The sequence below is a fragment of the Gymnogyps californianus genome, chromosome 3, assembly GCF_018139145.2.
Source record: "Gymnogyps californianus isolate 813 chromosome 3, ASM1813914v2, whole genome shotgun sequence".
In the NCBI taxonomy this organism is placed as follows: domain Eukaryota; kingdom Metazoa; phylum Chordata; class Aves; order Accipitriformes; family Cathartidae; genus Gymnogyps; species Gymnogyps californianus.
The window spans coordinates 44,127,217-44,154,451 of NC_059473.1; the positions used below are offsets into that span (position 1 = coordinate 44,127,217).

Here is a 27,235-nt window from a genome sequence, read left to right on the forward strand (position 1 = left end):
TATGTAGAAACTGAATGTTCAGACTTCACATGGAACATACAAAAAAAGTCTTGACGAAAATTAATAAAGTTGCACCATTTGCAGTACTAAACTATAATGCTAAATAGTTTGACTATTTGGTTCAACCTTACAGAAAAATTGCAATCTAGTAGCTATGGCAATGATTGACTTCAAAAAAGATTTTATATTCAGGGGGATAAACAGCAGGAGCAGGCATTCAAAATATTTTTCCTTCATGTGGTCTTTCACCAATATAGAACAAGAGAAGAGACATACAGAAGGAATTGTAAAGAATTGGCATTATTTTTAGAGACTGATCAGCAGTTCTGGAGTGTTTGATTAAATAAAACATTTTATAGAGTGATATGCTATACTGATAGAAAGAATACAGGTTTCCATTCTTAGGTCTCAAAGTACTAGAGAAACATCAAATGCCTGCTCACCTTTGACCAAGATATGCATTAGCCCCATTCTGCAGACTTGAAAGTTGGTACACGCCTGCTGGGTTGCATCGTTGTGCAGGAAGTCTGTGACAAAATTAGGAACAGAATCAGAATTCAGTGGGTTTTATTCAGTGTGGTAGGGAAAAAAAGATCTAAATACTGTATTTTTTTTTAAGCATAGTCACCTTTCTGGATTTGCTGTTTTGAATAGGAAATGAGGTAATTACAGTTTGAATGGAAATGACAGTACTCAGGAAATTTCTGGATGGAGAATCAAGTTGCTTTTTGACAATGATTAGATAGACTGATGTTTAAATCTTTTTCTTTGAAATCTTTCTCATTTTCTGAGTAGAGTTAAAACATTTTTATAATTCTGTATCCATCAACTCAGCGTAGTTCCAAAAACAACAACAAAAAAGTAATGGGATTACTAGTTCCATACAAATTCAACTTTACACAGTTAAGTAAAAATAATGAAAATCTATTTTGCATTTAAAACAGATACATTAAATAAAGGAAGTATTACCTGTGGTTACTGAATTGAACCTCTTATTTTGGGTCACTTGGTCCTTCATGATCTTAGAACCTGTAAATCCTTTCCACATAGCTCATTTTTATTCAGAGAGGAAAATCAGCTTTTGCACCTTTTCAGGTCTTTAAGAACTTTAAATAAGCTAGGCATTGAACTGATCTGAGTAATTTGAAATAAAGAAAATATCCCCTTTGCACCTGTGGAGAACGCTAAAGCTGTCAGAAGTTGGTTTAGTACTTCCAGATATCTGTCCACTAGGTTCTGGTAACTTCCAACTTGGGGGGGGGGGAGGACACGAACCCTTTTTGCCACAATTATATGCTGTATAATGTTTGCGTACAAGACTGGTGAGGTGTTACTTGAAACTTCCTGTAGATTTTCAGTTGAAACTTGAAATAGGTTTCATTACAAGAAGCCCCTCCCCTTTTTAATTTAGAAATGTTCAGTTTGATCATGATGCTCCTACCATAATTTTGATTTGTGGGCAAAATGTTGATAACACTGAACCATTTTCCTTCAGAAATTTCAAAATTCTTAGTTTTGCCTTTCTCTGAAATGTACAACAGTAACAAAACCAAAAAATCAAGCCAAAATCTGATTTTCAGCCAGAAGAAAATTTACCCGAAGCACACTCTTACTCTTGGGCTTTCATGTAATAGCCTTTTCATATGAAAAACATCACTGCCCTTCATTCTGTGTTGTACTTTGCAAGTTTCCAGAAAAATTCGTCCTGTTTCCTGTTGCGATGTTCTCGTTTCTGGGAGGTGGAAGATGGGCTTTACTTTGTTAAAGGAGTTTTTTACTTTCTGGGCTTCAGTCTTTGTTTCAGATACTCCATTTGTCTCTGAGGAGGTATGTGCCTCAGTAACATAAGGTTTGTAGAAAGGTTTAGAAGTTTCTTATGTTTGTCACTCTGAAAATAGATGAGGAATGTATTTGAAATGAAATATAAATATATTAATATCTGCCACATTGAGTATATTAAATGTGCTGTAGTAATAGTTTTTTTTCCTGAAGATGCCTGCTATTACTGTAAAGTTGAGTGTCCTCCTAACCACAGCAGGTTGAGCTGTAAGCAAAATCTTGCACTCTTAATAACACTTAGTAATTTTGTTTATTAAGAGATTGATTCTGCAGTGTGTGGGCATATCTCTGCTATTGGGTGGAACTTAGTGCAGTTTGAAAATATTTCAGGTAGTAACCTTTATTTAAGTTAAATATCTTAGTAATTGGGGAGAAGGTTTTTTGATCGTTTGTGGTTTTTTCACCTGTTTTCATGAAAACAGTTCTTCAGAACTTGTCTAGGGGATGTTGGATTTACCGTTGTTTTCCAAAAAACGATGCTATTTTTGAAAATTGAGTCTTTTCAAGCCTTCATTGCCCCAAAAGTTTCTGAAACCCTGTTGAATGACTTTGGGGTGGCTGCTGATTCTGCAGGATGGAATGGGAGTTCAAGTTACCAGCTATGTGAAACTTTTGCCTTTCATTAGAAAGCTTAAGGATCTGGCTGGGTTTTGGGTTGAAGTAGTGGGGTATTATTGGTGGGTTTTCCCACTAATTTGTGGGACTGAGGATGACTGTAATTGGAATAGTCAAGTATGTATGTGATGGTTCTGTTTGCAAACTGGGTGCTTCCATCTTAAATTATGGAAGATGTGCAAACCATGAGAAAACATTTCCTTTGGAAAGATAACTTCAAAATACCGTGGGCAGTAGAAAAAAGTTTTGCCACTGTTCCTCTTGCTTAATATGGATGAGAAAAAAATTAGATGTTGAGCCTTATGTTGTTTCTTTTTTAAACTCAAGAATGAATTTGGATGCCTGGCGGGGGCAGGGAGAGAGGGTCTTGAATCTTTAACAAGCTTTTTCTGAACCTTGGTTATTGAAAATATACAGATGTTAAATTTCCATTAAAAAACTAAAACCAGTCTTTTCAGTAGTTGTGGGATTGTTCGGGGGGTTTTTTTGGCTTCTTGAAAATGGTTCACTAGTTTCTTGACTCAGGAGTCTTGTAGAGTAAATAAATGCTGAATTTTGAATGTTTAATACAAGCTGAAATCCTGGCTCTTCAAACTTTGTATATAGGAGAGACAAAGGGAAGGTACAGACCCAGTTTTCTCTTCGCATGTTAATCTGAAAGCAGTCCTGCAGGCTTTCCTACTAAGCATGTCTGCTGTGTTTCTAGATTGAATGCTTAATCTTGTTTTCATGTGGTTTACTTGGAACATCCTGTGTGTGGTACAGAGGAATACAGATTAGGAGATAGAAATAATATATTCACACACACTGTATTAGACATGCTTATAGGCAAAGGACAATGTAAAGCAATTTTATCAGCTGCTGTACGGCATGACAGACTTTACAAAGGAATTTGAATATAGGAATGCAGCACAGTTGAAAGAGGAGGTGTGAGGATGATTTAATCCCCCATAGATGGAAAATACCTAAATGTCTAGAAAAACTGGAAAACTGACCTCTTTAACAGCCTTAAAAGGTATGTAAAAGCATGATGCTACCATTTTAGATTGCAATGTTAAAGTGTTTGTTCCAAAGTGCTCTGGAGGGGTCTGTGTGTTTCCTCCCTCACACTTGGAAGACGAGAACTATTAATACCGATGTGTCCAAATTCAGAAGATGTGCAGGTTGTTTTATGATGTGGGCATCTAGCCATTTATCAGTCCTTCCAAGTGTAATCGGCTCGAAGGCTGGAGCGGAACCCTTCCAGCAGCCTGCTTTGCCTGCCAAAGAAAATTCAGCCACTGAATTGGTGGAAATTGCTGACTGGTCACCTAGAGACTGCTCCTTATTTAAGTGGTAAACCAGCTTTTCAGCTGCGGCAGCCTGTGCTGCATATAGAAAATCCTGTCCGTCCACAGCAGTTGTGAATTGAGATAGCAAAGAAACTAGTCATCCTATTTCCTATTCATCCTATTTCCATTAATAAAACAAAATTTAGTAGTAGTATGGCGGTTGCCTAACGGAAAGTGCCAAACTGCATGAAGCCCTTTTCTTTTTATCCCTTTTTGCTCACCCAAGAGAATGCCAGGAATTATTAGAGTTTCTTGACTGTTGATTTAGGATATTCAACATAGTACGCATTTTAGTACTGTTCCGGAGGAGCTGCATCCACAGCGGCAGCACGCAGGATTGACAGGTCCCAGCGGCAGCTCCGGCACTCAGCAGAGCTAGCGGAGCAGCGCGGCCGGGACCGACCACGTTGAAGGCGGCGGCAGCGGCTTGCCGTTACCGCCTGCGGCAGGGCCCGCCCGGCGCCGCTCCGGTTTCCCCGGGCGAGGCGGGCCGGGGCGCAGGGTAGGAAGCGGTACCAGGCGGACCGCGGGAGCCGGCCCTGCCGGTGCCCGGTGGCGGCGAGGCACAGCCCCTGCAGCAGCCGGCTCCCGGGAAGCCTTGCGTGCAGCTTTACCCGGCAATCGCTTTAAGCGGACAAATTTAGTTTAACGGCAATCCGCGCTTAATCTGCCGGAGCCCCGGGCGCCTTCGGGGAGCGCGGGCGGGCGGCAGGGCTCGGCGCTGCCACGGGCAGCCAGAAACTTCTGGCAGCTTCCCGGCTCGGGCCCCTCCTCTTAAAGTGGCAGGGCCCGCCGCGGGGCTGGCCGGGCTGGCCCAGCACCTGTGCCCTGCGGCTCGGAGGCAGGTCCCCGGAGAAACGCTGGTGCCCGTCTGCTCTTCTGCCGTCCCTAATGAGCTAACCAAAATCACCCGGGCTCTGTTTTCTTCCGGCAGCCTTATCGAAGCTAGATCATCGGGCCGGCTGCCTGCAGCTCGTTGGGGAGCTGCTCAAACCGCGGGTAACGTTCCGCTTTCAGTAGTCAGCACCCCACTTCAGCGAATGCTGGGCAAGGTCTCGCTCCAGTCTCTTTCCAAAACAGCCCTTCCGTGCCCCCAGCCTGGCCGCGGCCCCACGCTCCGGGGGGAGCAAGGCCTCGGATACAGCCCTCCACCGGTTTTCATTTGGAGAAGTATGTCCATCTCCCGTTACCATCCAGCAGAGCCTGCTCCCCTTCTGGTAGCCCAGCCTCAGTCATTAATGCAAACAAAATAGTGATCCCTCATGTAAGTGACTGGTTGGTGTGTGGTTTCGATGAGGATCTTAAATACCGGTCGTCTTCCAATAGTGGCAGAGGAAAAAAAAGCAAACCTAGAGATTACCATCAGCTTCACTTTTCCCTTTCTTCTTCCTGTGTGAACTGAAAGATGTTTTGAGCGAGTATAGTGACATAGAAACATTGAGAGAGAGGAAATCTAGGATGCATATTGAAGCTGCTCTGAATGAAAGAAGTTCATTATCTCATTATAAATTAATGATGGCATGTGCTGGGCATACTTTTCCGTTTTCCTGTTGAGCAAAAGTTTACTGATGGTTTTATGATATGCTACTGAAAAGATGATTCTTATCTACAAATTGCAAAGTGCAAGAGATTATGTTCAGATATAAAATGTAAATGCAAATTCAGATTACCTTGTTTTAAAATAAAATGAAGGCTGAGACTGCAGCCCAGAGATTTGGATACAGCAACATATGGGACTAGTAGAGTTGTCTCAAAATGAAGTCTTTAATAATTTTAAGAAGCTCAGAACCTTTTATTGTGGAGTAGTCCAGCGTTGTGTCTCCCCCTTCCCCTTAAAGACCATTGCAGTGCTTCTTGTTAAGATAATTTCAATATGCTTGTAATACCTTTTCCAAGATTACTGAATTATGTTCTCAGATTTTAGCTGCGTTTTAACTACTATTTTTTTTTCTGCGCTGAAAAGCAAAGGAAGAGTAAAAACAAATCCTGCCAAAGCGTGTCAGAATTAAATAGGCAAGATATATTCACTCTGAGTGTAAGGATGTCTATTAAATGACGTAAGCACAAAGCAGAGAAGGGATAACAGGTAAAAATAGCTGTATACTTATTTTTAATCTCTTATCTAATTTTGGTGGAATTGAATAAAACCTGCTTGAGAACAGGTGACATTTAGAGTTGGTGAAAATGACAAAGTCATGGTAAGGATTATTTGAAACTAAAGCCAGACTTTGATCATTACTGTTTACTTTTCTAATTTGCATTCTCTATGATGCATCACATCTTGCTAGTTGTTTTAACTTATCGCTTTCAGCTGATACTATCAGTCAGAATGAGGGAAGTATTTTGAAAATTTCAGTTAAGTGATTTGTGGAAAAAAGTCCACATAATTTGTGTTTCAATGGAATAATAAAATTGCAGAAAAATTTCCTATATGTATCCACTGAAGATTTCACATGGTTATTTTAAAATGTATAATGATTCATAATTAAATGTAATTAGTAATTAAAGAAATGCATTTCATCAGTATAAATTTTCCTCTCAAAAGCCACTCCTGTACTGTATTTTTAGTAAACATACCTACAGTGGTAAGCAAATGGTCCATATGTTTGCTATTCTTTTGAAATTACTCTATTTACAATGGTAAATATTAACTAATTCCAGTGAAAGGAGTTGGCTATTGGAAAAGTAACTTCAGGAGATTTAGGCTAGGGATTGAAATTAACTTGTGTGATAGTAACAGAAATCAGTTCTTACAGATGTTCGTTCTTCAAATGAATATTCTTTTGGGAAGAAGCTTTTAAAAATAAGCCAGAGTAGTGATAAAGTAATCACTAACATTGGTGATTCTACTCTTAATAAGAATTTAAAATCCTGTTTTAAAGTTTGATTGTTGACTTGCCTGTTCCTCTGCCACAGACTTCGAAACAGTCAAAGACCAGAGCTTCAGCTTGTCTTGGTTCCCAGTATTGTAGACCTTTTTTTTAGTTAATGTTCAGTAATAGTGAAGAAAATGTGTTCTTTATTTTCTGTAAGTTAAACTTAACATTATGAGTTCGTCTTTGAGATAATTTGGTTGGCTGTATAGGGAGGTATAGACTGATACTGACACAACCAGCTCTTGAAGTGTTTGTTTATAGGAGAATTCTAGCTATGTGCATCTGTGTGGACCCATCTGGGATCTGTCTGTCTTGTTAAAGTAATCTCAATACTCCACGCTTTCTTTTAAGTTTGGATGATCAACTGGCATGAAAAACTACCAACATTGTAGTGCTGAAAGACACTCTTCACTGAAGAGTGGGGGAGAGCAGGAGGGATGCTCCCCTCTTAGAGCTTCACTGGCTTTGCAAGAGAATACATTGCTGCTTTCCCCTGTTCAGATTTATATTGTGTGAAGCAACCACTACTTAGTACACTCTACTGAGAGTACTAAGCAAAACCAAGTTTATCCCCGAGTCCCTGTTTTAGCATCCTTCCAAGTGGAGTAAGAGAAAAGCATTGCAGCCTGCCTTGAAGGCAAGTACATTTACACTGTTAGACAAGCAAGGAGGGAATGAATTTCAGAATCCCAACACTCTTAACAGATACCTCATTAATCTCAGTTGAGTTTTTTGGTTAAGTCTGGAATAGGAACAGATATGTGTTCATGGATATTCTACTACCAGAGTAGTAAGATATACTACTCTGCATGCAGTCACACACCATGCATGCAGAGAGAGAAAGAGAGGGAGGGATTCATTAGAGCATTCATGTTTCTTATGATCTTAACAAGTGCAGATTGATAACAGTTTTCTAGTACTCTGAAATACATTCTATTACCTGAAAATGAGAGGTAGGCTTGAACAGAGTCAAGGTAAAAACATCATTAATATGGAGTTAACACTGTAGCATCTCATGTCTCTCAATTTCAAGTTTTGCAAAACTTAAATTTCTGAAAAATCATGCATTGAAGCACTCAGGTACATATTTGCATGCCTTTACTTCTGATGTATTGGAGCTGGAAACAGCCAGTGGGAATTACCTGATGCTGAGTGCAAGCACCTCAGTATCAAGTAGTAGCTCTGAGACCTGTAAAGGAGATTATCTCTATATTCTGCCCAGAAAGAGCCTGGATGTGCCAGAGTTGCCTCTTGTAGGCTGTGTTTGAATCCATAGGGGTGCAGAAACATGATGTGGGCTTAGACAAGGGCTTAGATCTCTCTTCCCAGCTCTTGTTTGGGGCTGCATGGAGACTTGCAGCTCTTGGAAACATACTTCACTCCTGTTGCTTGTCACCCTCTGCCTTCTCTCTTCTGACCCACATTCTATGAAGTGATAGTGGGCTGGTTCAGTTATCTAGAATCTCCTCCCCCAGATTACCCTAGGAGAGGTTGTGTGAGAGAAGATGGACCTCCTTAGAAGGAAAAGAGCTTTCATGAGCTCACTCTGCGTACTAATTGGACCCATGTTCTCCTCCTACCCCCAAAAACACTTATTTCCCTCCTCTTCTATTTCTTGTTTCCCTGTTTGGGTGTCACCTGTTCCTCTGTTGCTTGTTACAGAACCTTGTCTTTTGTCTGGGCCCTTCACCTTTACAACAGTTTATCCTACTGTTATTCTCCTACTGTACTCTGCCCCTCAGGCTGCTCTCCTGGCGAGCGCCCACCTATAGAATTTACTTTATTCAAAAGTGAAAAAGCAAAGTCTCTTCAGAGTTGTTCTACTTACTAATGAAAAATGAACCTTAATTATTTGAGGGAAATAAACACCAGTGTCTTCATGAGGCTCACCAGATCTTGAGGCAATTAAAGGAGAAGGTAGAACACTTGGTTAGCCTTCACCATTGCAGCAGAACTGGTTGTCTGCTGTGTCTTCAGATGGTGCAGAGGTTGGAGGCTTATGTGGTGCTTGTTGCAGACAACTGTGGTATCAGTTTATTATATTTATGGTAGTCATTGTATGAGCTTAGTGTTGTGTTCTGTGTTTCTACTGCTGTGATACACATATGCTGTCAAGTTAAGTTTTATTGGGCTGTTTAGTAATGCTCTGTCCACAAAAGCTAGCGAGACCATGACAGCTATATTGCCAGTGGCCAGTAATTAAAAAACAGTTGTTTTCCTTTCTATTCCAGGCCATTGATGAGCCTCCCTATCTCACAGTGGGCACTGATGTGAGTGCGAAGTATAGAGGAGCCTTCTGTGAAGCCAAGATCAAGACAGCAAAAAGACTTGTCAAAGTCAAGGTATGTGGTTTTCCTGCAAACACTCTTTTGGGAGGGGAAAAAAGTCATCGATGTTCAAAATAGCACAACATGAAACTTCTTTATAGTCTCAAGACAGCTAAGAGGCTCTCCTTTCCTTGGAGGCTGGCAGTGCAGTCTTTGAAATAACAGTAAGCTTATTTTTGTTGGGAGAGGAGGGGTTCCCCCCACCCCCACGCAATTGTATGTGTTCTGTTTCTTTCACTGCTTTGTCATCTACTTGCATCCAGTATTTGCGGCCTTCAGTGCCATAGGCTGACCTTAAAGTAATTGATCAAAATATGACAAATGTAGGCTTATGTATGGGAGAATGTTATAAGAAAATAGCTAAAACTCCTAAAAGTAGGTTTAATACGGTTTCTTTTACTTCAGGAGCACATCACTGCCATTTGGCAGTGGCAACTAGATAATGCTTCAGGAATGTGATGAAACCCTGCTGTCTTCCAACAAAGACTTGGCATATTGAGTCCTACAGAATAGCAAGCAGGGGATCTCACCTAATCTTTGTGATGACTAGTTAATGACTGAATGAATCAATATAAGCCACATGCAGTACAAATAAAAATTGTGGAGAGGGAATACAAGAGATACATTTTAACATCCCTTGGAAATTTAAAGTATCATTTCTAGAAATAGAGAGAACAATGTTTGGGCTTGTTTTTATTATATAGTAAGTCTGCACTGCAAAATGGTCTTATATTTCTGTTTGGATAATGGTGCCCTAAAAGCTTCTAATCTGGGAGCAGGTACTATTTTTCTGCTTTGCCTCTTAACCTCATACAGAAATATAACAGAGCAAGGATCAAAAGCACTTATGAAAAATAAATTAGATTGTTGATCTGGAACAGAGTTATAGTGGCAGAATATTTTTCTTATATCTACTGTAAATATAAGTGAAAATGTGTGAATTGTGAGTGGTGATAACCTGTTATAGAAGAGCCTCCATTATAAACTGTCATGCATTGCTTGAATATGCCCTCATGCTATGGCCGATTTTTGCCTATAGTATATATGAGGGAGAGAGCAGGCTATCTCCAAAAGCCCTGGTGGGAAGGGCTATTGTCACTTATTTGATAATAATGTTAACTATAACAAGAAGATGTTAGTCTTAAACCTGACATCTTTAAAAAGCCTTTAGAGCAAATTAGTGGTCTTTTCATTTCATTAGTCATAACTCTTAACAGCATCAGCTGGTCTATGCTTTACAGCACCATTGAGTTTAAGCGACTAAGTATTGGTATTTAAGCTGTTAACTATCAGTATTGAAGTACATAAATTGTGTTGTGCCTAGATCAGTGAAATCTTAACTCCTTTCAGCTCTTCAGAGGGCTTTCAGCCCACCTTTTTAGATGGCCACTTGCACTTATTCATTGATAAATATTTTATTATGGGTTTATTACTTGCAGTTTGGTCACTGCAATGTTTTGCAGAAAGATCTTGAAATAGAATAGAATTTTTACTGTAAGTTGTTTGTGGAGGCTGTGCCTAAAGCCCTGTGGATTCAAGTTTGTGTGTGCGTGTCTTTGCTGTTACTCTATAGCTTCCGGCAGTTAAGCCCCAATACTGTTGTTGCTTTGTGGAGTAATGTGATTTGTGGTTGAGTTTTTTGCGTGTGTGAGTGCAGTAACAATATCTGTTTACATTGTCTTTTTTCCACCAGGAATGTATATTGCCTAAACTTAACAGTGACCCCTTGATTTTTGCTAAAAATCTTTTCAGCTCTTTCTGGCACATGCAGACTTTCCCCAGTATTAGCTCTAACCAAGATTCTTACTATCAGGTGTACTTTGTCTGGAATTTTGGTAGTTTATCTGCTGCATTTATTTTCCACTTGTTTAACAGTTTCTTCTGGCCCCAATATATTTTATGCCCTAGTCTCCTAGAACTACTAGAGGAAAAGGAAAGTCAGTTAACTTCACAACATTAATTTTAGTTTGAAGCTTTCATTTGAGTTTTATAACTAGATGCTCTGCTGAGAAAGGAGGATGGCAACAAAATCTTTTCAATAGGGAATATGTCATCTTCAGGCAAGTAAAAGACATTTAATTGTGTCTCCTTTTACCTGCTTTCTTCTTCTGTTGAATTCTGCTTCCTAGAATATTTTGAGGGATACCTTCATAATAACTTTTCCATCACCAGTATAATTTAATAGCTTTATTCAATTTAACGCAAGTGCTATGTATTTGTCATTTCAGTATCAATAGGTACTGTATTTCACAGGTTAGCAGTCTTTGGCAGGTTCTGTACATGGTACAGAATTTTACATTAACAATGTAACTGCATTATGCGCTTTGTCATGGAAAGCAGTAAAACTTAAGATTTGTCTGGACTTGTACAAAGTGTTGAAGGCAGTACAAATTAGACTAAAGGGCAAGACTTTTGGTGTTAGAAGAGAGGTAGTCCACTTCATAGGATCTGTTACAGCTTTTCTTAGAGAGGTATTTAAGCCAGTTTATTTTGACAGTGTCTCCTAAAACAATTAGCACCGTCATCCACACCCACATGTATTTGGACACCCTCCACAGAAGTTTCAGAAGAAGCTGTTTTCTGTGTAGGTCTTTATTAAACAGAAACTAGTGAAACATCTGCTGTATAGAGCCTACCAGGACTGTCTTTTCAGGATGGTGAAGAAAATGGAAATTCCAGCTGAATCTAAACAGGTTGATGATGTGCTGAATGTCTTAATCTTTTGCCTGAGACAGAAAGGATCCACACTGACAAATACTATGGGAATTAAAACCCACACTAACAGATACTGACATCACTTTTGTCAGCTTCAAGAAAGGCTAGTGGTGTCACAGAGTTTGAAGTTTGAATATTTCTGTTAATAACCAGTATTTTTTTGAGTACATATGAATATCTCAAGAGGCAAAAACTGTTGGTATCAAAAATCTCCCCAAAAAGAGTCAAAGCCCCAAGGCATCTTTAAAAAGAAAAACCATTCTGGAATACACAATAGCAATTTGCTTTGTTTACCTTTCATCATAGTACATTGTGGCTGGCTCATGGTTTTGGATAGAGTTCCTTTTTGCTGTAAAATACATTTAAGATAATTACAGAAAGTAAATAAAAACAGATGTCTCTAAATCAGAATTGATATACTGGATGTTTCATATGAACCAATAGTGACCACAGGTTTCAGATTACTTTGCATCTGAACTGAACTTCTGATTTCTAGATAAATCCCCCAAAAGAGAGGAATAAATATCTTTATCTGTCAGGCTGAAGTTCAGAAGGGCAGTCTTTGCTCAATTCATTCCTAGCCTGAATCCTTTGTCTGGCTTTCATGATTTTGTCTGTCTGGTGGACAGAAAGTATTTGCCATCAGTAGGTGGGATGATGCAGCTCTAAAAAGAACATATTTTCACAACAATATGTATTGCTGTCATTCTAACAGAAGATGGACAAGGTGACTATTTCATGAAGTAGCACCTGGAAGGCAGTAAAGCATTTTAGTGCATTTGTTTTCTAATCAGCCAGTCAAGGTAGGCTCTCCTTAGTCCTGGTTGTACGTGCTGTTCTCAGCTGTTTGCTCCTTTCAAGGTTTACAAAACTCCTTAAACTCTCCTCCTGAGGAGGCTAAGGAGGAGAATTGGTGTTAGAGAATACTGTTGTTCTGAAGGAAATTTTGCTATTGCTGTGTGTTACAGGGAAACTCTCAACAATAGTGAGAACATAACCTTGGGTACACTTGTGCACCAAGCCTCAGATTTAATGTAGGATGGCTGTAGTTGAGAGTTACTATTACGTGGCTGAATCTCATGTTACATTGTTACTTATTGTGAATACTAAATAAAACATCATATACTTACACCAGGTGAGCGTGTTCTGGTAAACATTAGAACATGATTTGTGTGTGTTAATAAAATGTACATATGTACATAAAATGTAATGCCAGAAATTTCTCAGTTTCCCTGACTTTTAAAACCAGCGTGGAAATAAAACTTCGGGTGTAATTGATAGGAGGATTCTGTGACTTTCAGTGTGACCAACTTAATTTTGAATGAAATGAATGGTGAATATCTGTAGCATCTGATACAGATAACTTAATTGTAAGTTTGAATTTCCAGATAATTTTTTTTTTCTGAGGACAGCATGTGTAGGATTAAAGACACAGCCAATGACATGGGAAAATACCTGGGAAATACTTATAGGACTGACTTATTCCAGTTTTGAAAGACTGACGTGTTAGCCGCCTGTACATTTACTTCGCATTAACTAGGAGCATGTAGGCTAGGCTGACATTAGCTGAAAAGCTGTTTGGCTTGTTCATTTTGTTTAGTTGGCAGCAGTGTCCTGTACTCTTTTTGTGTGAGTCTTCAACTGTGAGTGAGGGAAATGCACTTTAATCAGCAAAAGCAAAAAAACCTCATGATATGGGGTTAGATGTAGGTGCTAAAACTGTTTGATTTCAGAGCATTGAAATATAAATGTTTCTTAAAAAATTATTTATGCTCAGAACTCTTGAAACCTTCTCCTTTCTTGGTGTGGTACTAGAGCAGTACAATTCAAATCATTAATAGAACTGCAGAGATCATTTTGAGCCATTAAACATTGTTGGTAAACTGTTGTTTGTCACTTCCTTTAGAGGTATCGGTTCTATACTGAAAGATAAAAAATATTTTAGAAGTTTTGACGACTAAGAAATTGTCTGCTCGTGTTTCTAAAATATATGAATGAAACAGTTTTCAGCGAGTGGAATGATTATGGTGACTAACTGTAAAATGAGAGTTAAGAGAAGGGCTATTGACATCTGCATGTGCTTATGCTGCTCAATTGTATCAAGTGATTGTCAGTTGAATTATATTTTTTAGGTAACTTTTAGACATGATTCTTCAACAGTGGAAGTGCAGGATGACCACATAAAGGGTCCCTTAAAGGTAATAAATTTCTTCTATATTTTGCTAACACTTTGAAAAGCATTCTTTTTCAGTATGTATGTGCAGTATGGGGTGAAAGTGGAAGGTTCAGTTTATTATGCAGGCCAGATAGGATCACGAAGCATAAAAGGTAATGCTGCAAAGCTAGAGTTAGTATACTCTTCATGTTAACTTTTCCTTTGTAGTTAAAGGGGATGCAGCATACAGGCTGATGCAAGCCTCTTTGTTCTTTTTGGCCTTAAAGCTAAGAAGTTTGGCTGGCTCTGATTTTTAGTCACTGTTGCTTTGGAAAACTCAGCTGGAGGATTTGATGGGCAAGCTCTTACACAAGAGAATGACATCACTCAAATTGGTTCTTGTTCCCCACCTGCTGGCAGGAAATAATCAGCTCAGTTAGTTGGCTTATTTTAGAGGAATGAAAGAAAGAAGTTTTGAGGGATACAAATATATTCAAGTGACACTGGAAAAGTATGGTATGTTTAACATAGAAATAGGTTAGAAATTAACTCTGTTTGCTAAATATGGAAGTGTTAACTTCATTGCCTGTTTTAGAAGCTCTCCAGTGCTAAGTGGCTTTTGTATTTTAGGTAGGAACTGTTGTGGAAGTGAAGAATCCGGATGGAACATACCAGGAAGCAGTTATCAACAAATTAACAGATGCAAGTTGGTACACTGTAGGTAAGAGAAATAGTTATGTATTTGAATAAAACTCATGACTTAAAAATAAGCCTGTGACCTGGACATGTCTTAAGCATGGTGAGAGAGATTTTTTGGAGATGCTTAGGTATCCAAAGTTTGTCTTAAAAAAAACCCCAAAATAAACTTCTTATTTTGGGTTTTTATAAGAAACTTTACCCCTCACAATGTGGAATTGGGACTCCAAATAAAGACCTAGTGAATTGCTCTATTATTAGTAACTGCTTCTTAGATATTTAATATACTATTGTTAAATGTTCTGAAGCAAAGTATGCTGTCATACTTCCTTAAAACAGGAAAAGAAGTGCTTTTAAAACACAAGTTGCAATACTTATTTTTCCCTACTCTCAGACTTAGCCCTGGTAACAGCTGCTGTAAAAAGACATAGCTTGTTTTTTAAAAAAGTCTTTTCCTGTTCGTTTTCCCTATTTTCTAATCTGACATTTCAGACTTTAGATGATGTATCCACATGCCCACAAGCAAATATAGCTGCCTCTCTTTTTTTTTTTTTCTTTAAGTATTTTTTTAAAGGCTTTATGTACATGGGTTTACTCTTTGATGCTATGAACCAGTTGATCAATCTGTCTTGGGGAAAACTGGTCAACTGTAGAATAATAACATACATTCCATCTGTGCACTGGTAGTCTTAAAGGTACTACAGGAAATTTATTGATTCTGGAGAAACTACATATTCCTCTCCTTGGCAGATAACTGGGACATGAGAAGATGAAGACGAGGTCTTGAAAGAACCTTAGCAAGACTTAGTTGTTTTGAGATGTTAAGGGTTGTTATTGATGAAGTGATGTTGAACAACTAGGGAAAGACTAACTTTCCCTAGTCATAGTTCTTTTAGAAAGGAATAGAGCTGTAAGTTTAGTAAGACCTTCCAGATAAGTGTTGCAGAAAATGTATCTGTTTTGTTGGAGAAGTAGAATGTATGAGTAAAAGAGAGACCGGGTTAGGATGGAGTGAAACGTGAGGTATAAAGACAAGAATTAACATTATCGATAGTGTTTTGGTAATTAAATATAGAAGTGGATCAGATATGAGAGCTTTTAAGAACAAAATGCTGTAACTGGTGTTAGAACTATATTGTATGTATATGTTTATGCTTCTGAGAAAGCATGCGGTTAGCAGTGCAGCAAGAAGAATAAGGTAGGAGTCCGTGCGGATTACATTTTGAAGGTAGGTGTCATGGAGTTGCAGTCTGTAAATCAAAGTAGATGGCTGTCAAAAATTCTGAACTTGAGAAATAGAAAGAGGAGATGTAAGAGTTGAGACTGAAAACCGTATTTTGTAGATAAAAGTAGACAAAAGCATGTTGACCTTGCAGAATCAGTAAAAGTAGCACAGCTGCTGGCTGTGTAATGCACTTCGAGAGAGAAGTGACTCTAGCAGTGGGTGATTAGAATAATCTTTGTCAGGAGGGTGAGTGGAATGAGACTGAAATTATCTTTACAGATAGTGGTGACTTTGCAGATCTGAGTGAAAGTCCTACTTCAAGGGATAGTTGCCATTTACGAGATTTCAGAATTAGCACACATCTTAACCAGCAGAGTTATCTAATCTTGTCCTTGCACTTGTTGAGAAGTATCTAATTACTTGCATTGTTAATGATTTTGTGAATAAAATTACTAAGATTTGGTGAAAAACTTTGTGAAGGGACAGATAGATCTGAAGTAGTACCTTTCCAGAAGTTGTTACTTAAGACCATTTATGCCGCTGCAGCAGTAGCATGCAGAATTTAGAGGAATAAACATTTTGGGGCTGCTTGAGAACTCTTTTAACACTAAAGTACAGGCAAGGTTGCTTTAAGAGCATCCCTGTCTGTCTTATAAGGTGTTGTCTGAATAGAAACTGTACATCAGTTTGTGTATATGTCTGTCTTGGTGCTACTACTTTCCTACCCAAGGAAGATAGGAACTGAATTAAATTTAAAAAAAACCCAACTGGTATAGCCTTTTAAAATTAGTATAGCACAGTTATATAAATACATGAAGTGTCCTTAGTTTATTTGCCTGTCCTATAAAAGTTGCTCAAAAAGCTCAAGGTATTCCAGTTCTGGTAACTGGATACTGTTCGTATAAATGTGTCTTTAGAAAGTTTAAGTGATATCCTTAACATTTAACTCTGTGTTTACTGTGAGGAAAAAAAATCATAGGATTGTTTGCTTTACTAAAAATGCAGAATTGTGCATGTTCAAAAGCAGTCTTATCCCCTTCTGCACTTTTTTGTCATTACATTGCTTTTTCTCAGAATTCGAAGTGGGTTTATTTGCATTAAGTTGCCTCTTTTTTTGCCTTTTCCTTGCAGTTTCAGAATAGGTGTTTTTAAATGCATTACACTCCTGTATGTCTGCTCAGTAGATTGTTTTGAGGATGTTCCATTAGATTAGAATGTCATATGCATTACAGCCATATGTGCTGTGCTGGCCACACACGCCTTTCAGGGAGGTGAAGCTTTTCCTTTGAATGTATTCATGTTATGGAACAAGATTAAGAATCCCTCTGGCAGGGAAGAGGCCACAGGCAGATTACCATATAGGATACATAGTGTGGCTACCTACCTAGCTCTGAATAGGTTTACCTCTATTGTAGTCAGCTTATCCCTTGAAGTGGATAGATTTTTTTTTTTTTTTAAGCTCTCATTATGTAAGGAGACTTATGTTAATTAACACAAACTGAATTAGGAACCTGCTGCCTTCTACTTCACTTAACCAAGGGGGGGCTTAATTATGTGTTGACCATTTGAGATGCAGCTCCAAATCTATGTGTTTTCTTGTGCAGTTCTTGCCCTTGATAATTTTCAACAAATTTTGAAGTGACAGATGTGCATCTATAACTGATATTTTATCACTAAACAGTACTCAACAGTTACTGGAGTGTAAAACAGACTGGGGAATAGTAGTCGCGAGGGGAAGTTTGTTCATCAACAGTACTGAATTTTATATAGGGATGAAAAATTCTCAGAACTACCAGACGTGACTGAAAATGAATCTCTCTAATCTTGCCAGGCATCTTTTGCCGGTTGACAGCCATTCTCCTAACACTGTTATTTTGACTCTTGTTTGTGCAAGTGATTACATATTTTTAGTTTTCTACCACATGATTGAATTCTAATGAGACTGACAGAATCAGGCTCGGCAGTACTGTTGATGGACAGAAGAGAAGATTTGAATGAAGGTGAAAGAGACGTTAAGAAATTGCTGAAACTTTTAATGTAATATTTTAATCTAATCTTGGAGTTGTTTCTGTGCCCACAGAAGTCTTCAAGATCACTGCAGTGTAGGGACAAGAATAAAATGGTTGTTATTGTTGGGGAAGGGAGAGGAGGTCAGTTCTTGTCTCGCTGAACAGTGCAAGCATAGCCCAAGAGTTAAAACTTGTCACCAAGTTTTCATCTGTTAAGTACCTGTGGAAGACTTGACAAAAGCTTACTTTTTATATGCCAGTTTATCAGCTTCTAAAGATCCCCCTTTGAATGTGTGCAGTACATTTCAGGATTCAAAAGGATAAAGTATGTAGCTGAAGCCAACTGTATTATGAACTCATTTCCAGTTGATCTAGTGATAGCAGAGGTAGCAGAAAGTCTAGAAACCAGGAGTTCCATAGTTCTCTCGCTACAGCTGGTTTTGATGATTGTCTGACGATTGTTGTCTTCCTTAGGCTGATATAACTTGTTTTATAGCGTAGTTGAATGAAGGCAGTAGAGAAAGTTGTTGAACTTTCATATAACATTAAACTGTAACTTTTTTCTCAAAATATCCACTTATGTTTCTGTGTAGTAAGTATAGCTTCCATTTGAATATTGTAGGAGTTCTGGTTTTGTAATAAAGTTCTGTAAAAATAGAAAATGCTTGAAGAATAGTTTTTCAGTTCTAGCTTGCGTTGATTTTAGGTTTGTGTCCTGATCCATGAATTGTCTGCTCAACTACTGATTACTTAAGATTCCATTTAATATATGCAAGCATGGACTAGCTATGGTGAGACAGCAGCTTGTGTATTTGGTCGATCTGTGCAAATGCTTTACTGGATATGCAGCAGTATCCAGGTATAGCTTTGTTTTAAGGACTGGCTACAGGAATATGTATCTCATTCTTTCTGACAACTAAATCAATCACTTACTGATAACCTGATTTAAAAAAAAAAAAAATCTTTTTTTTTTTTCTTGCCTCACTTCTTACCTGATGACAGTATTTGATGATGGTGATGAGAAGACTCTTAGACGCTCTTCCCTGTGTTTAAAAGGAGAAAGACATTTTGCTGAAAGCGAGGTAATTGAAGAATTTTAATATGACAACTTTTTATTTAGAAAAATTTAAAAGTGATATTTTTAGTATCTCAGTCTTCAGTATGTTATGTACATCCATGCTACTAAAAATGGGGATTATGTAAAATACAGTCTACAGGGTCTGGCTTATTCGTTTTTTAAATCAAGAAACACAATTAAATTTCACCAAATTGTGTAAGTTAAACAAAACCAGCATTTCATGCTTCTCATTTTTACATTATTAATGGTTCATAGATTGTAGATCATACAAAAAACTGTGATCACACAACTACTTTGCTTTATATAAAAAACTCATCTGTAAGTATTCATTGGAAAAAATCAAAATATGGTACGTGAAAAAATTACTGTACATCTTTCAACATAATTAAGGTCTGCTCGATTTTAGGTAGATGGTCAAGTCTAATTTGTAATAGCTCATAAACTTGAAAGATCAGTACTTTTCTTCTAAAAGGCAAATTATAAGTTGCTGTTACCTGTTAATTTGAAGACAGTTACCAATATTTTGAAGCTGGTTCATGTCTTAAAGCTGCCTTGCATATTAAAGTATGCAGACATTTGTAGCAAATTTCAAATAGTTGAAATTCCAGAATGAAGGTTATTCCTCCTTATTGTGTAAAACAATCTGGACTGATTGGCAGATTTATGTAAACATGTTAGCTTATTGGAAAGCTCCTGAAGACAGGGTTTTTTTGCTATACATAAGTATGCTTTATTATTGTAGTCAGCTGAGCTTGTTGCCTGCTTACTGCGTTCTTGTGAAGGTTCAGATACCTTCTAGAATCCTAAGTCAGGATTGAACACATGTAAAGAAGAGGGCCTAAATCTGGATTCAGGTATAAATGCCATAATTTTAAAGATTGTGTTGTTCCTTTGATTAGCTCTTTGTTATTAATGATCAGCATTCCTGCAAATTAGATTGCTTCTGTTCCATAAATACTATTTTAATATGGTTTCAGGAGTATTACTTTATAGTAAGCAGGTTAAAAATTTCAGTCTATATGTATTGCTTTGCAACGCATTTGGCTGAACAAGAGTAATTTCAGATTATTTTGTCAGAGTCAAAGAAACCTTATATTCAGGTGACTCCTACTTTTTATTTTATCATCATTCTTATCTTAGCTTTTGATGTCTTGCCAGAAGTCACTGGTATGCAATTCATTGTCACCAGCCTTCAATGAAATGCATGTTGTGCATTTCTAGTAATTACCTCATGATTGCATAGCTCCTCAGCAGGGAAAATTGCATCTCCAGTTTCTTTTGTCATTAGACCAGTGCCACACGATTGTCTTGTTCTGATGTTGCTTTAGCTTCATCTGTGACTTCCCAAGTGTGTGGGATCTTTTAGGGTGTCCACCACACTCAGAAGTAATCATGCATTTACTTTAAGATTTAAAAAGCCAGTTTTATTGTTTCTATGTCCAGTTCTGTCTGACACAGAATACTTTTGAGATTCTTGTTGGTATTTCATGTGTAAAAAGTCGTACACAACTCGGAAGTGTAATTCAGAGGACCGTGTTTACTTTGGAAGGCTTTATGCCTTCTTTCAAAGAACAAGTGCCTGTACGAAAAACTCTGTGTACGAGGAGCCTTCAAATCTGGAATGGTTATCATTTAAACAGATAACAGCAGTCTTAGGGAAAGAAGACACTGCAGGTCCATGAAGTCCTTCTGTTGATGCTTTAGCATTCTCCCTGAATGGAGAAAGTTCTTTCTTTCTCTCCCTCTCTTTTTGTTTTGATGCTAATATAGCATCAATTAGCACCCTCTCAATTATCAATATAGCACCCTCTTTAAAATTATGAATTACTAACAAAAGTACAATTAACTTGTCATGTTTGCTGCTACTGAGTTGTCTTGCAGTTTCATCTCATAAGGGGACCTTTGTTCATTTATAAGTAGATGATTGGGTGTTTAGTCTGATGATAGGACAGGCAGAAAATTCATCCTGTAGAGATGGAGTATCCCAGGTCAGCAGAATACCTGATACTTAATTCTCTGTGTTTGAGTGGTCCAAAGGCAGGACTTCTGGGAAGAATTGTCTATGTGTGTTGGACAGAAGTTAATTATTTGGAGGTGGGGAGAAACCGTTGGAAAAACCCAAAACGAAACACATTACTTTTTAAAATTAAAGCAGTGACATCTCTGCTGTACTTCTGTGTTTCTCTTGTAATGAGAAAGTCTCTCTATTGACAAAAATTACTTTAACGAGATTATACAAACTTATGGTTTGGAGAATAATTTATGCCAGGTTTTTTATATCTGTATGTATATGGTTTTTTTTCATTTCAACAGACATTAGATCAGCTTCCACTGACAAATCCTGAACACTTTGGGACTCCTGTTATAGGAAAGAAAACAAACAGAGGAAGGAGATCCAATCATATGTAAGTTTAACATCTTTATATCTGTGCTGTCTGTATTCAATTCTGAAGCTCTCAGTGTGTGTGGAGTTTTATTAGTTGTATATTCAGGCTTCTCTTATTCAAAAAACAGGAAGCTATATGAACAGTGGTGTTTAGCACTCAGACTGAAAGTCAGTTTTACGTGTGTTGTTGCATGCAAGAATTACAACAAGTCTTCACGTAATCAGTATTTAAAATAGCACTGGGTATAGGCAAGAGGTTTTTTCTTGTTTTTGTTATTTAAGTAAAAAAAGGAAGTGGCATACCAAGTGGAACGTGTTGTTAAGCTATATTGAGGAGCTTCTCTGTAGTAGAATATTAGTATTACAAATGTGTTGGACTCAAACTAAAACCATTACAATGCAGTCTTTGTCCAGCTGATACGAAGTCTTTGTAGAAGGTACTAGAATCCTCATGTAGATCTTTGGTTTCTCATTACAAGGTCTCTGAAGGGCTTTTAGAAATAGATGAACAGTATTATGGTTTGCAGCAAAGCTTATTAATAGAAAAACAAAGTTCAGGAGTGGTGACTTGATTTTGTAGGTGCCAAAATTCTTGGTAGTTGTGATCTTGAAAAAACAGTGTTAAATACTCCACTGACTGTTGTTCTTTGTTGTTTGTGGGTGGGGTTTTTTTGTGGTGGGGAGGTTGGGGAAGGGGGGGTGTGGGGTTTTTTGTTGTTTTTAAAGTTTTGAGGTGGTAGTGGCTGGGGCGGGAAGAGAGTTTTCATACTTGGATTACCCTTTCACGCTCTGTCTTTTTGATAGCTTAAAATAAATATTGCCCTGTATATGTAGAGGCACTATAAATTTACTCAATTATTGATTTACTAATTTGTGATGTATTGAAGGAAAAAGATGGAAAAAGCTGTCATATACCACAGATAACGTGATTGTAGCATCCTTGGTGTCTGTGACTGGGTTGTTGTCTTCTCTGTTTCCCTAACTGTACAGGACATTATTATGGCAGAAACAACACACTTCTCTTTATCTTATGATTAATACTGACTGAACTGAGTAAAAAGACAAATTGCACAGGTACTGGTATAACTGAGCTAGGTTGTAGTCTCTCTAAAATAGTCCTGGCTTTCTCTCCAGTCCTTGACTTCTTTCTCTTCCCAGAAGATATTCTCAAATCCCAGAAAGCAACCTGAAAGACTTTCATACTGTATTTTAAAATAAATGACTACTTTAAAAAAGGATGTTGGAGGAAAAAACCACAATGCTTTATCAGTACTGCAAATGATGACATAAAATAAGGGTGGGGAAAATGAAACATAATAATTCACCTTAGACTGTAAATCAGTTGTCTTCTGTTACACAAATGCTACCTGTGAGTCTTCTGTTAGTATTGAACTTTGTACTCAAAAGTAGTTATGTGAAAAAATGGAAGATAGCTTTTAGAAATCTGCTTGTTGTGCTCATTAAACATGCTGTGTATTTTCTGAGAATTAGTCTTCAAAGTGACTAGTAAAAAAAATATATATCTAGAGAGAGCCAGGAGTGCTGGGGTTTTTTTGGTGGTGGGTTTTTTTTGTTGTTGGTTGTTTTTTTTTTTTTTTTTTTTTTAAATCAGTTGCAGGTAATTTTAGTTGGAGTAGTTTTGTACATTTAGACTCCCCATATGGTTAAAACTAGTTGCAGCCTTGTACTGGAACAGTCAAAACAATACGCCAGAACCTTTTTTAATCAAAATGCATTTGCACCTTTGCCCATCTGCTTACATTTCAACACTTCATTCAATGTGAAATTGAAACAGTCATTGAAGTGCTTCACTGCACATCTTTAAAGAACTGTTTCAGGATAAATAGACTTCTTTTTCTCTTTGCTATTCATCTTCATAGCTGACGTTTCTTCTTCAGAGATTTGTCCTCTCTCAAAATAGCTTTTTATTCTGTGTGGCTGTTAAAGTAAAAGCATAGAGAGATTAAGAGGAAAACCAAAACAGTTTAGCTTAATGTTGGTCCAAAACTACAACTGCAACAGTATTTTTGAACAGTGCTTCACTAGGGCAGAATTCTCATTTTGAATGTCCTGACAGTGCATTTCTATTCCCTCATGTGGATACACGGTGGTGTTTTGTTTGGTTTTGGCATGTATTACATGTAGATGTGCATTTCTGAGTTTGTAACGTTTGAGTTGTTATTATAACATCCTTAAATACTTCTATTCGTTTTTATCCTAAAACACTTAACAGGCAATTCAAGTAACTATTAGTTATGCCTCTTTGACAGTTAGCTTTGGATCTCCTGTAATTATAATAGGCCAGTTTTGAATAGTTGAGTTTTAAGTCTTTTTCTGTTGTTTAGTCCTGAAGAAGAATCTTCATCCTCTTCCAGCGATGAAGATGAAGATGATAGGAAACAAAGTGATGAGTTACTAGGAAAAGTTGTGTGTGTGGACTGCTTCAGTGTGGATAAAAAGAAAGCTCTGTGGTTTCCAGCCTTGGTAAGAGTTTCATCTTTATTTTGATTTTGTAAAGTTTCATTCATTTTCTAGGCACCAAAGAAAGGTGGATTTTTTTCATTTTTGATGGATTAATCTATATTTTTATTAGCATTTAATATGTTTCTTCAAATTGGACTGTATCATAATAGTCAAAGGAATTATTATATATGTAAATATGTTTACAAAAAGTGATTGCTAGTTTTTTCAAACAGCCAGAGCTTGTTGGCCTAATTCCAGCTCAACAGTGTGTTTAGTACTATTGAACTAAAATTTCAGGGCTTTTTTCCTAGGCTATTGCATGTCATTTTTCTGAACTACCAAGTTTTATCAAGGAAGACAATATAAAGAAGTGCAAAAAGAGGGGAAGTTCAGTGATTACATAGATATTATTTTTCTAGGTTCAATATAAACACATTTGATAATAAGATCAAATGTTTTTTCTTTGTTGCTATGGTAGGTGGAAGAGAATTGCCAATAAATTTCCTGTAAAATAACATTGTAGTCTTTTAGTATCTTCCTTTATTCTGGTTTAAAGACACTTTTTTACAAATAAACTTCTAATAAAATATCACTGTTAGTTTAAGGATTGCATATAGACTGACTGATATATTTGAAAATTAATGTATTTCCATATGTGGTACCTTCTAGTACCATGCTTTTTAATTTTTATTTTATTCTTAATTGTAAATATTTGAATAATTTCTCCCTGGCAATGAAAGCTTAAAATGTTTATCTAATTTCAGGAAGACTTGTGCTCTGCTTTTGAAAAGGTGCCATACAGTAACATTTAACTCTTCTTAGTGTGTGCAATAGCTCTCTGTTGCAACTTTCTACTTGTCACCTCCTGTGTCTTGTAATGCAGTCCAGAGGCTTTCCAGCAGGACTTCTTTTGGAAAAGTTGGTGTGAGAGAATGAGTCATTGAAGTTTTTTTTTTTTTTTTTAACAAGGGAGAGGGCAGAATATACAGCAAGGAGCTATCATGTTAATGACAGATAGCTTTGAGAGGTTTTCAGTAATAGACAAGAAAATCGAGCTGTTTCTTTACTGAAAGCTGTCATCAAGATTGATGCAATATCGCCTACCTCACAGTTGCACTCTGCGAAGTGGTCAGTTAGACTGGCTTGAGCTGTTTTATGTCACACTGTTGGGTTAGCCCTTCTGGTCATGCACATGACAGACAGCAGTTTCCATGGCAGCCGCTCTGGTAGGTACTGGGCTTGCACTGACTAATGCAGTGCTACTCAGGATAGCTGTGGGTCAGACCTTAAAGATTAACTGAATTGTTGCTTATGCTCCCAAGGTATACTAAAGATATACACTGTTATTTCTTTGGCTTTCATTTGAAGATTGGAATAGCTCATTCTTCATGGAAAGCTTCCTGCAATGAATGGGAAGCAGTAGGGGGATAAAGTTTGAGGGTGGAGCTCATTAACTCTGAAATAGTTTATCCTAGATTAACTGTTGTTTTAGTAATCAGATTTATAGCTCTGCAAATAAATATCATATTGCATTTAACCAGAAAGGTTGTGCCAAAGAATAGATTTATACCCCAAATTGTTTGTTTGCTTGTTTGTTTTAAATCCCCTCCCCTGTAGCTATGCCTCTCCATTCTTTCACCTTGTAAGCAGGTTACCTCTACTATGTCAACAAAGTAATTTTATCTTATTACTGATAAATTTTGCTTTAACTTTATATTATGCTAATTGTAATGATGTGAATAATGAAATGAACATTCAGGTTTAATATGCTGAAGAATACGTATCCCAGAATTACTTTGTTATTAATGATATTGTACACAGATACGCTTTGTGTATAAGCACAGAGGACATTGTGCAAGTTTATTATGTGAAAAGAAGTTCAGGGATTAGTCTAAACCTTTACAGCAAATGACAGTTAAGATTAGTAGTGGAAACTGATTACTTTGGATATCAGTCCTATAACCAGATAGCCCGTCACTTATAAATGTAAAACTGTAGAGGCCTAAATTTGGTAAAAATTATTCTGAGAACTCAGTGATTGACTACATTGTTTTAATCCTGCATGCACGGGTTTTTTTGTTTTTTGGTTTTTGTTGGTTTTTTGGAGGAGGTGGGTGAGTTGAGAGCAATGGCTAATTGTAATTGTAAAAAGGCCTGGCAGTTGCTCCTTATGTCAAAGAGTGTGATTTAGTAAGCCTTATAGCATTGCTTAGCTTTTAATGTGTACTTAAAGGCTTTTGGAAGGTGCAGTGAGGAAATCTGCTTGAAGCATTTTCAGAAAATTGAGTTTACATAGTATCATCTCTCTCATCCTCCGATGACTCCAGTGGAGTTTGTTTTGCAAGGAAATCAAGAAAACTTGATTCAGGCAAAATTGAGGTGACGTTGCTTGATGTAAAGGCACTAGATGAGGTTGTGGTAAGCTGCTTTCCACCCTCTGAATTGATTTCTGACTATTAAGAACTTGATGCTTCTAGAAAACCAATGGCTAAAGCCAGAAGGGCCTTTCTCCATCTTTAGAGAGCTAGGAGATTGCACCTCTCTCTTTCAAATGGGGGATGATAATCACTGTCTTTTACCTTGATATTAAAACACTGTTGCAAACTATATCTCAAACTGCGTTTCAATTAGTAAGTTGTAGTTTTGTAAAGTAACTTCTTTGGAGACTGTAGAATGCATTGAATTTGGAGACTTAGGCTGTTAAGTTTTATTTTTCTTGAGAAGCATATTTAGCCTATGCTCTGTGATACACAACTCTGTTTCCAAATAAGCTGGAGCTTTTGATTTGACATTCTAAAATCTGATATGTCTGGTGACCTATGTAAGGAGGAGAAAACCCTTTTGTCATGCAGTATCTTTGTGTTTGGTGCAAAAAGTAGGACTGAAAGCAGTTGGTGTGAGAGAGAAGAGGTATTTACCAGGGCTGAATTAGGGCTGCAGTCATTTGGTGCTCTTCAGGGTTTCGTAGCATTTTCTTAACTGAAAGAATTAAGTTAAGAATTTTCTTAACTTTCAGGGAACTACACACATTTTGAGAGAAGAGAGATGAGTGATGGAGAGGGTTGCTTTTCTGTTCTGTAACTCTGGAAATTCAATATGTATTTTCTATTAAATTCCTGAAGCTTTTTAATTAGCGACTTGTACACTGCTTTAACAAAACTTAAATAGCTTTTAAAATTGCAACAAATAATTAATACGTTGTCTCAGTGCTAGACTTGATTAGGCTACTTCTTGAATTAAGGAACCTATCCTAATACTTGTACTTGAGGCACTCTTCTCTCCTAGGTAGATAACTTATGAATCCTCCATTATAAAATTGTATTCCATAAATCCTATATGCCTTTGTATTTGAAACTGTGTGTGATTACAGCCTTGCAATTTCTCAAAATTTTTCAGAAGAGGTCTCTCACTCAGGTGGCAGTACTTGGTGGAAGTTCTGTCCTTTTAGGATGAGGAGTAGAATAAGCTGTAGTGGCATGATAGGTACTTAACTTTTGTCACAATGCCATTCTTACTTATG

General features: G+C 37.4%; 1 protein-coding gene across 1 annotated transcript in view; it reads left to right on the forward strand.

Moving 5' to 3' along the window:
* The window catches only part of ARID4B (AT-rich interaction domain 4B), a 90,993-nt gene that overhangs the window by 21,298 nt on the left and 42,460 nt on the right, over positions 1-27,235 (forward strand). Inside the window, exons 3-8 of the mRNA XM_050893220.1 lie at positions 8,893-9,003; positions 13,836-13,901; positions 14,489-14,579; positions 18,791-18,870; positions 21,180-21,271; positions 23,598-23,736. Of these exons, the coding sequence (XP_050749177.1) occupies positions 8,893-9,003; positions 13,836-13,901; positions 14,489-14,579; positions 18,791-18,870; positions 21,180-21,271; positions 23,598-23,736 (579 nt within the window). The remainder of the gene's footprint in view (positions 1-8,892; positions 9,004-13,835; positions 13,902-14,488; positions 14,580-18,790; positions 18,871-21,179; positions 21,272-23,597; positions 23,737-27,235) is intronic.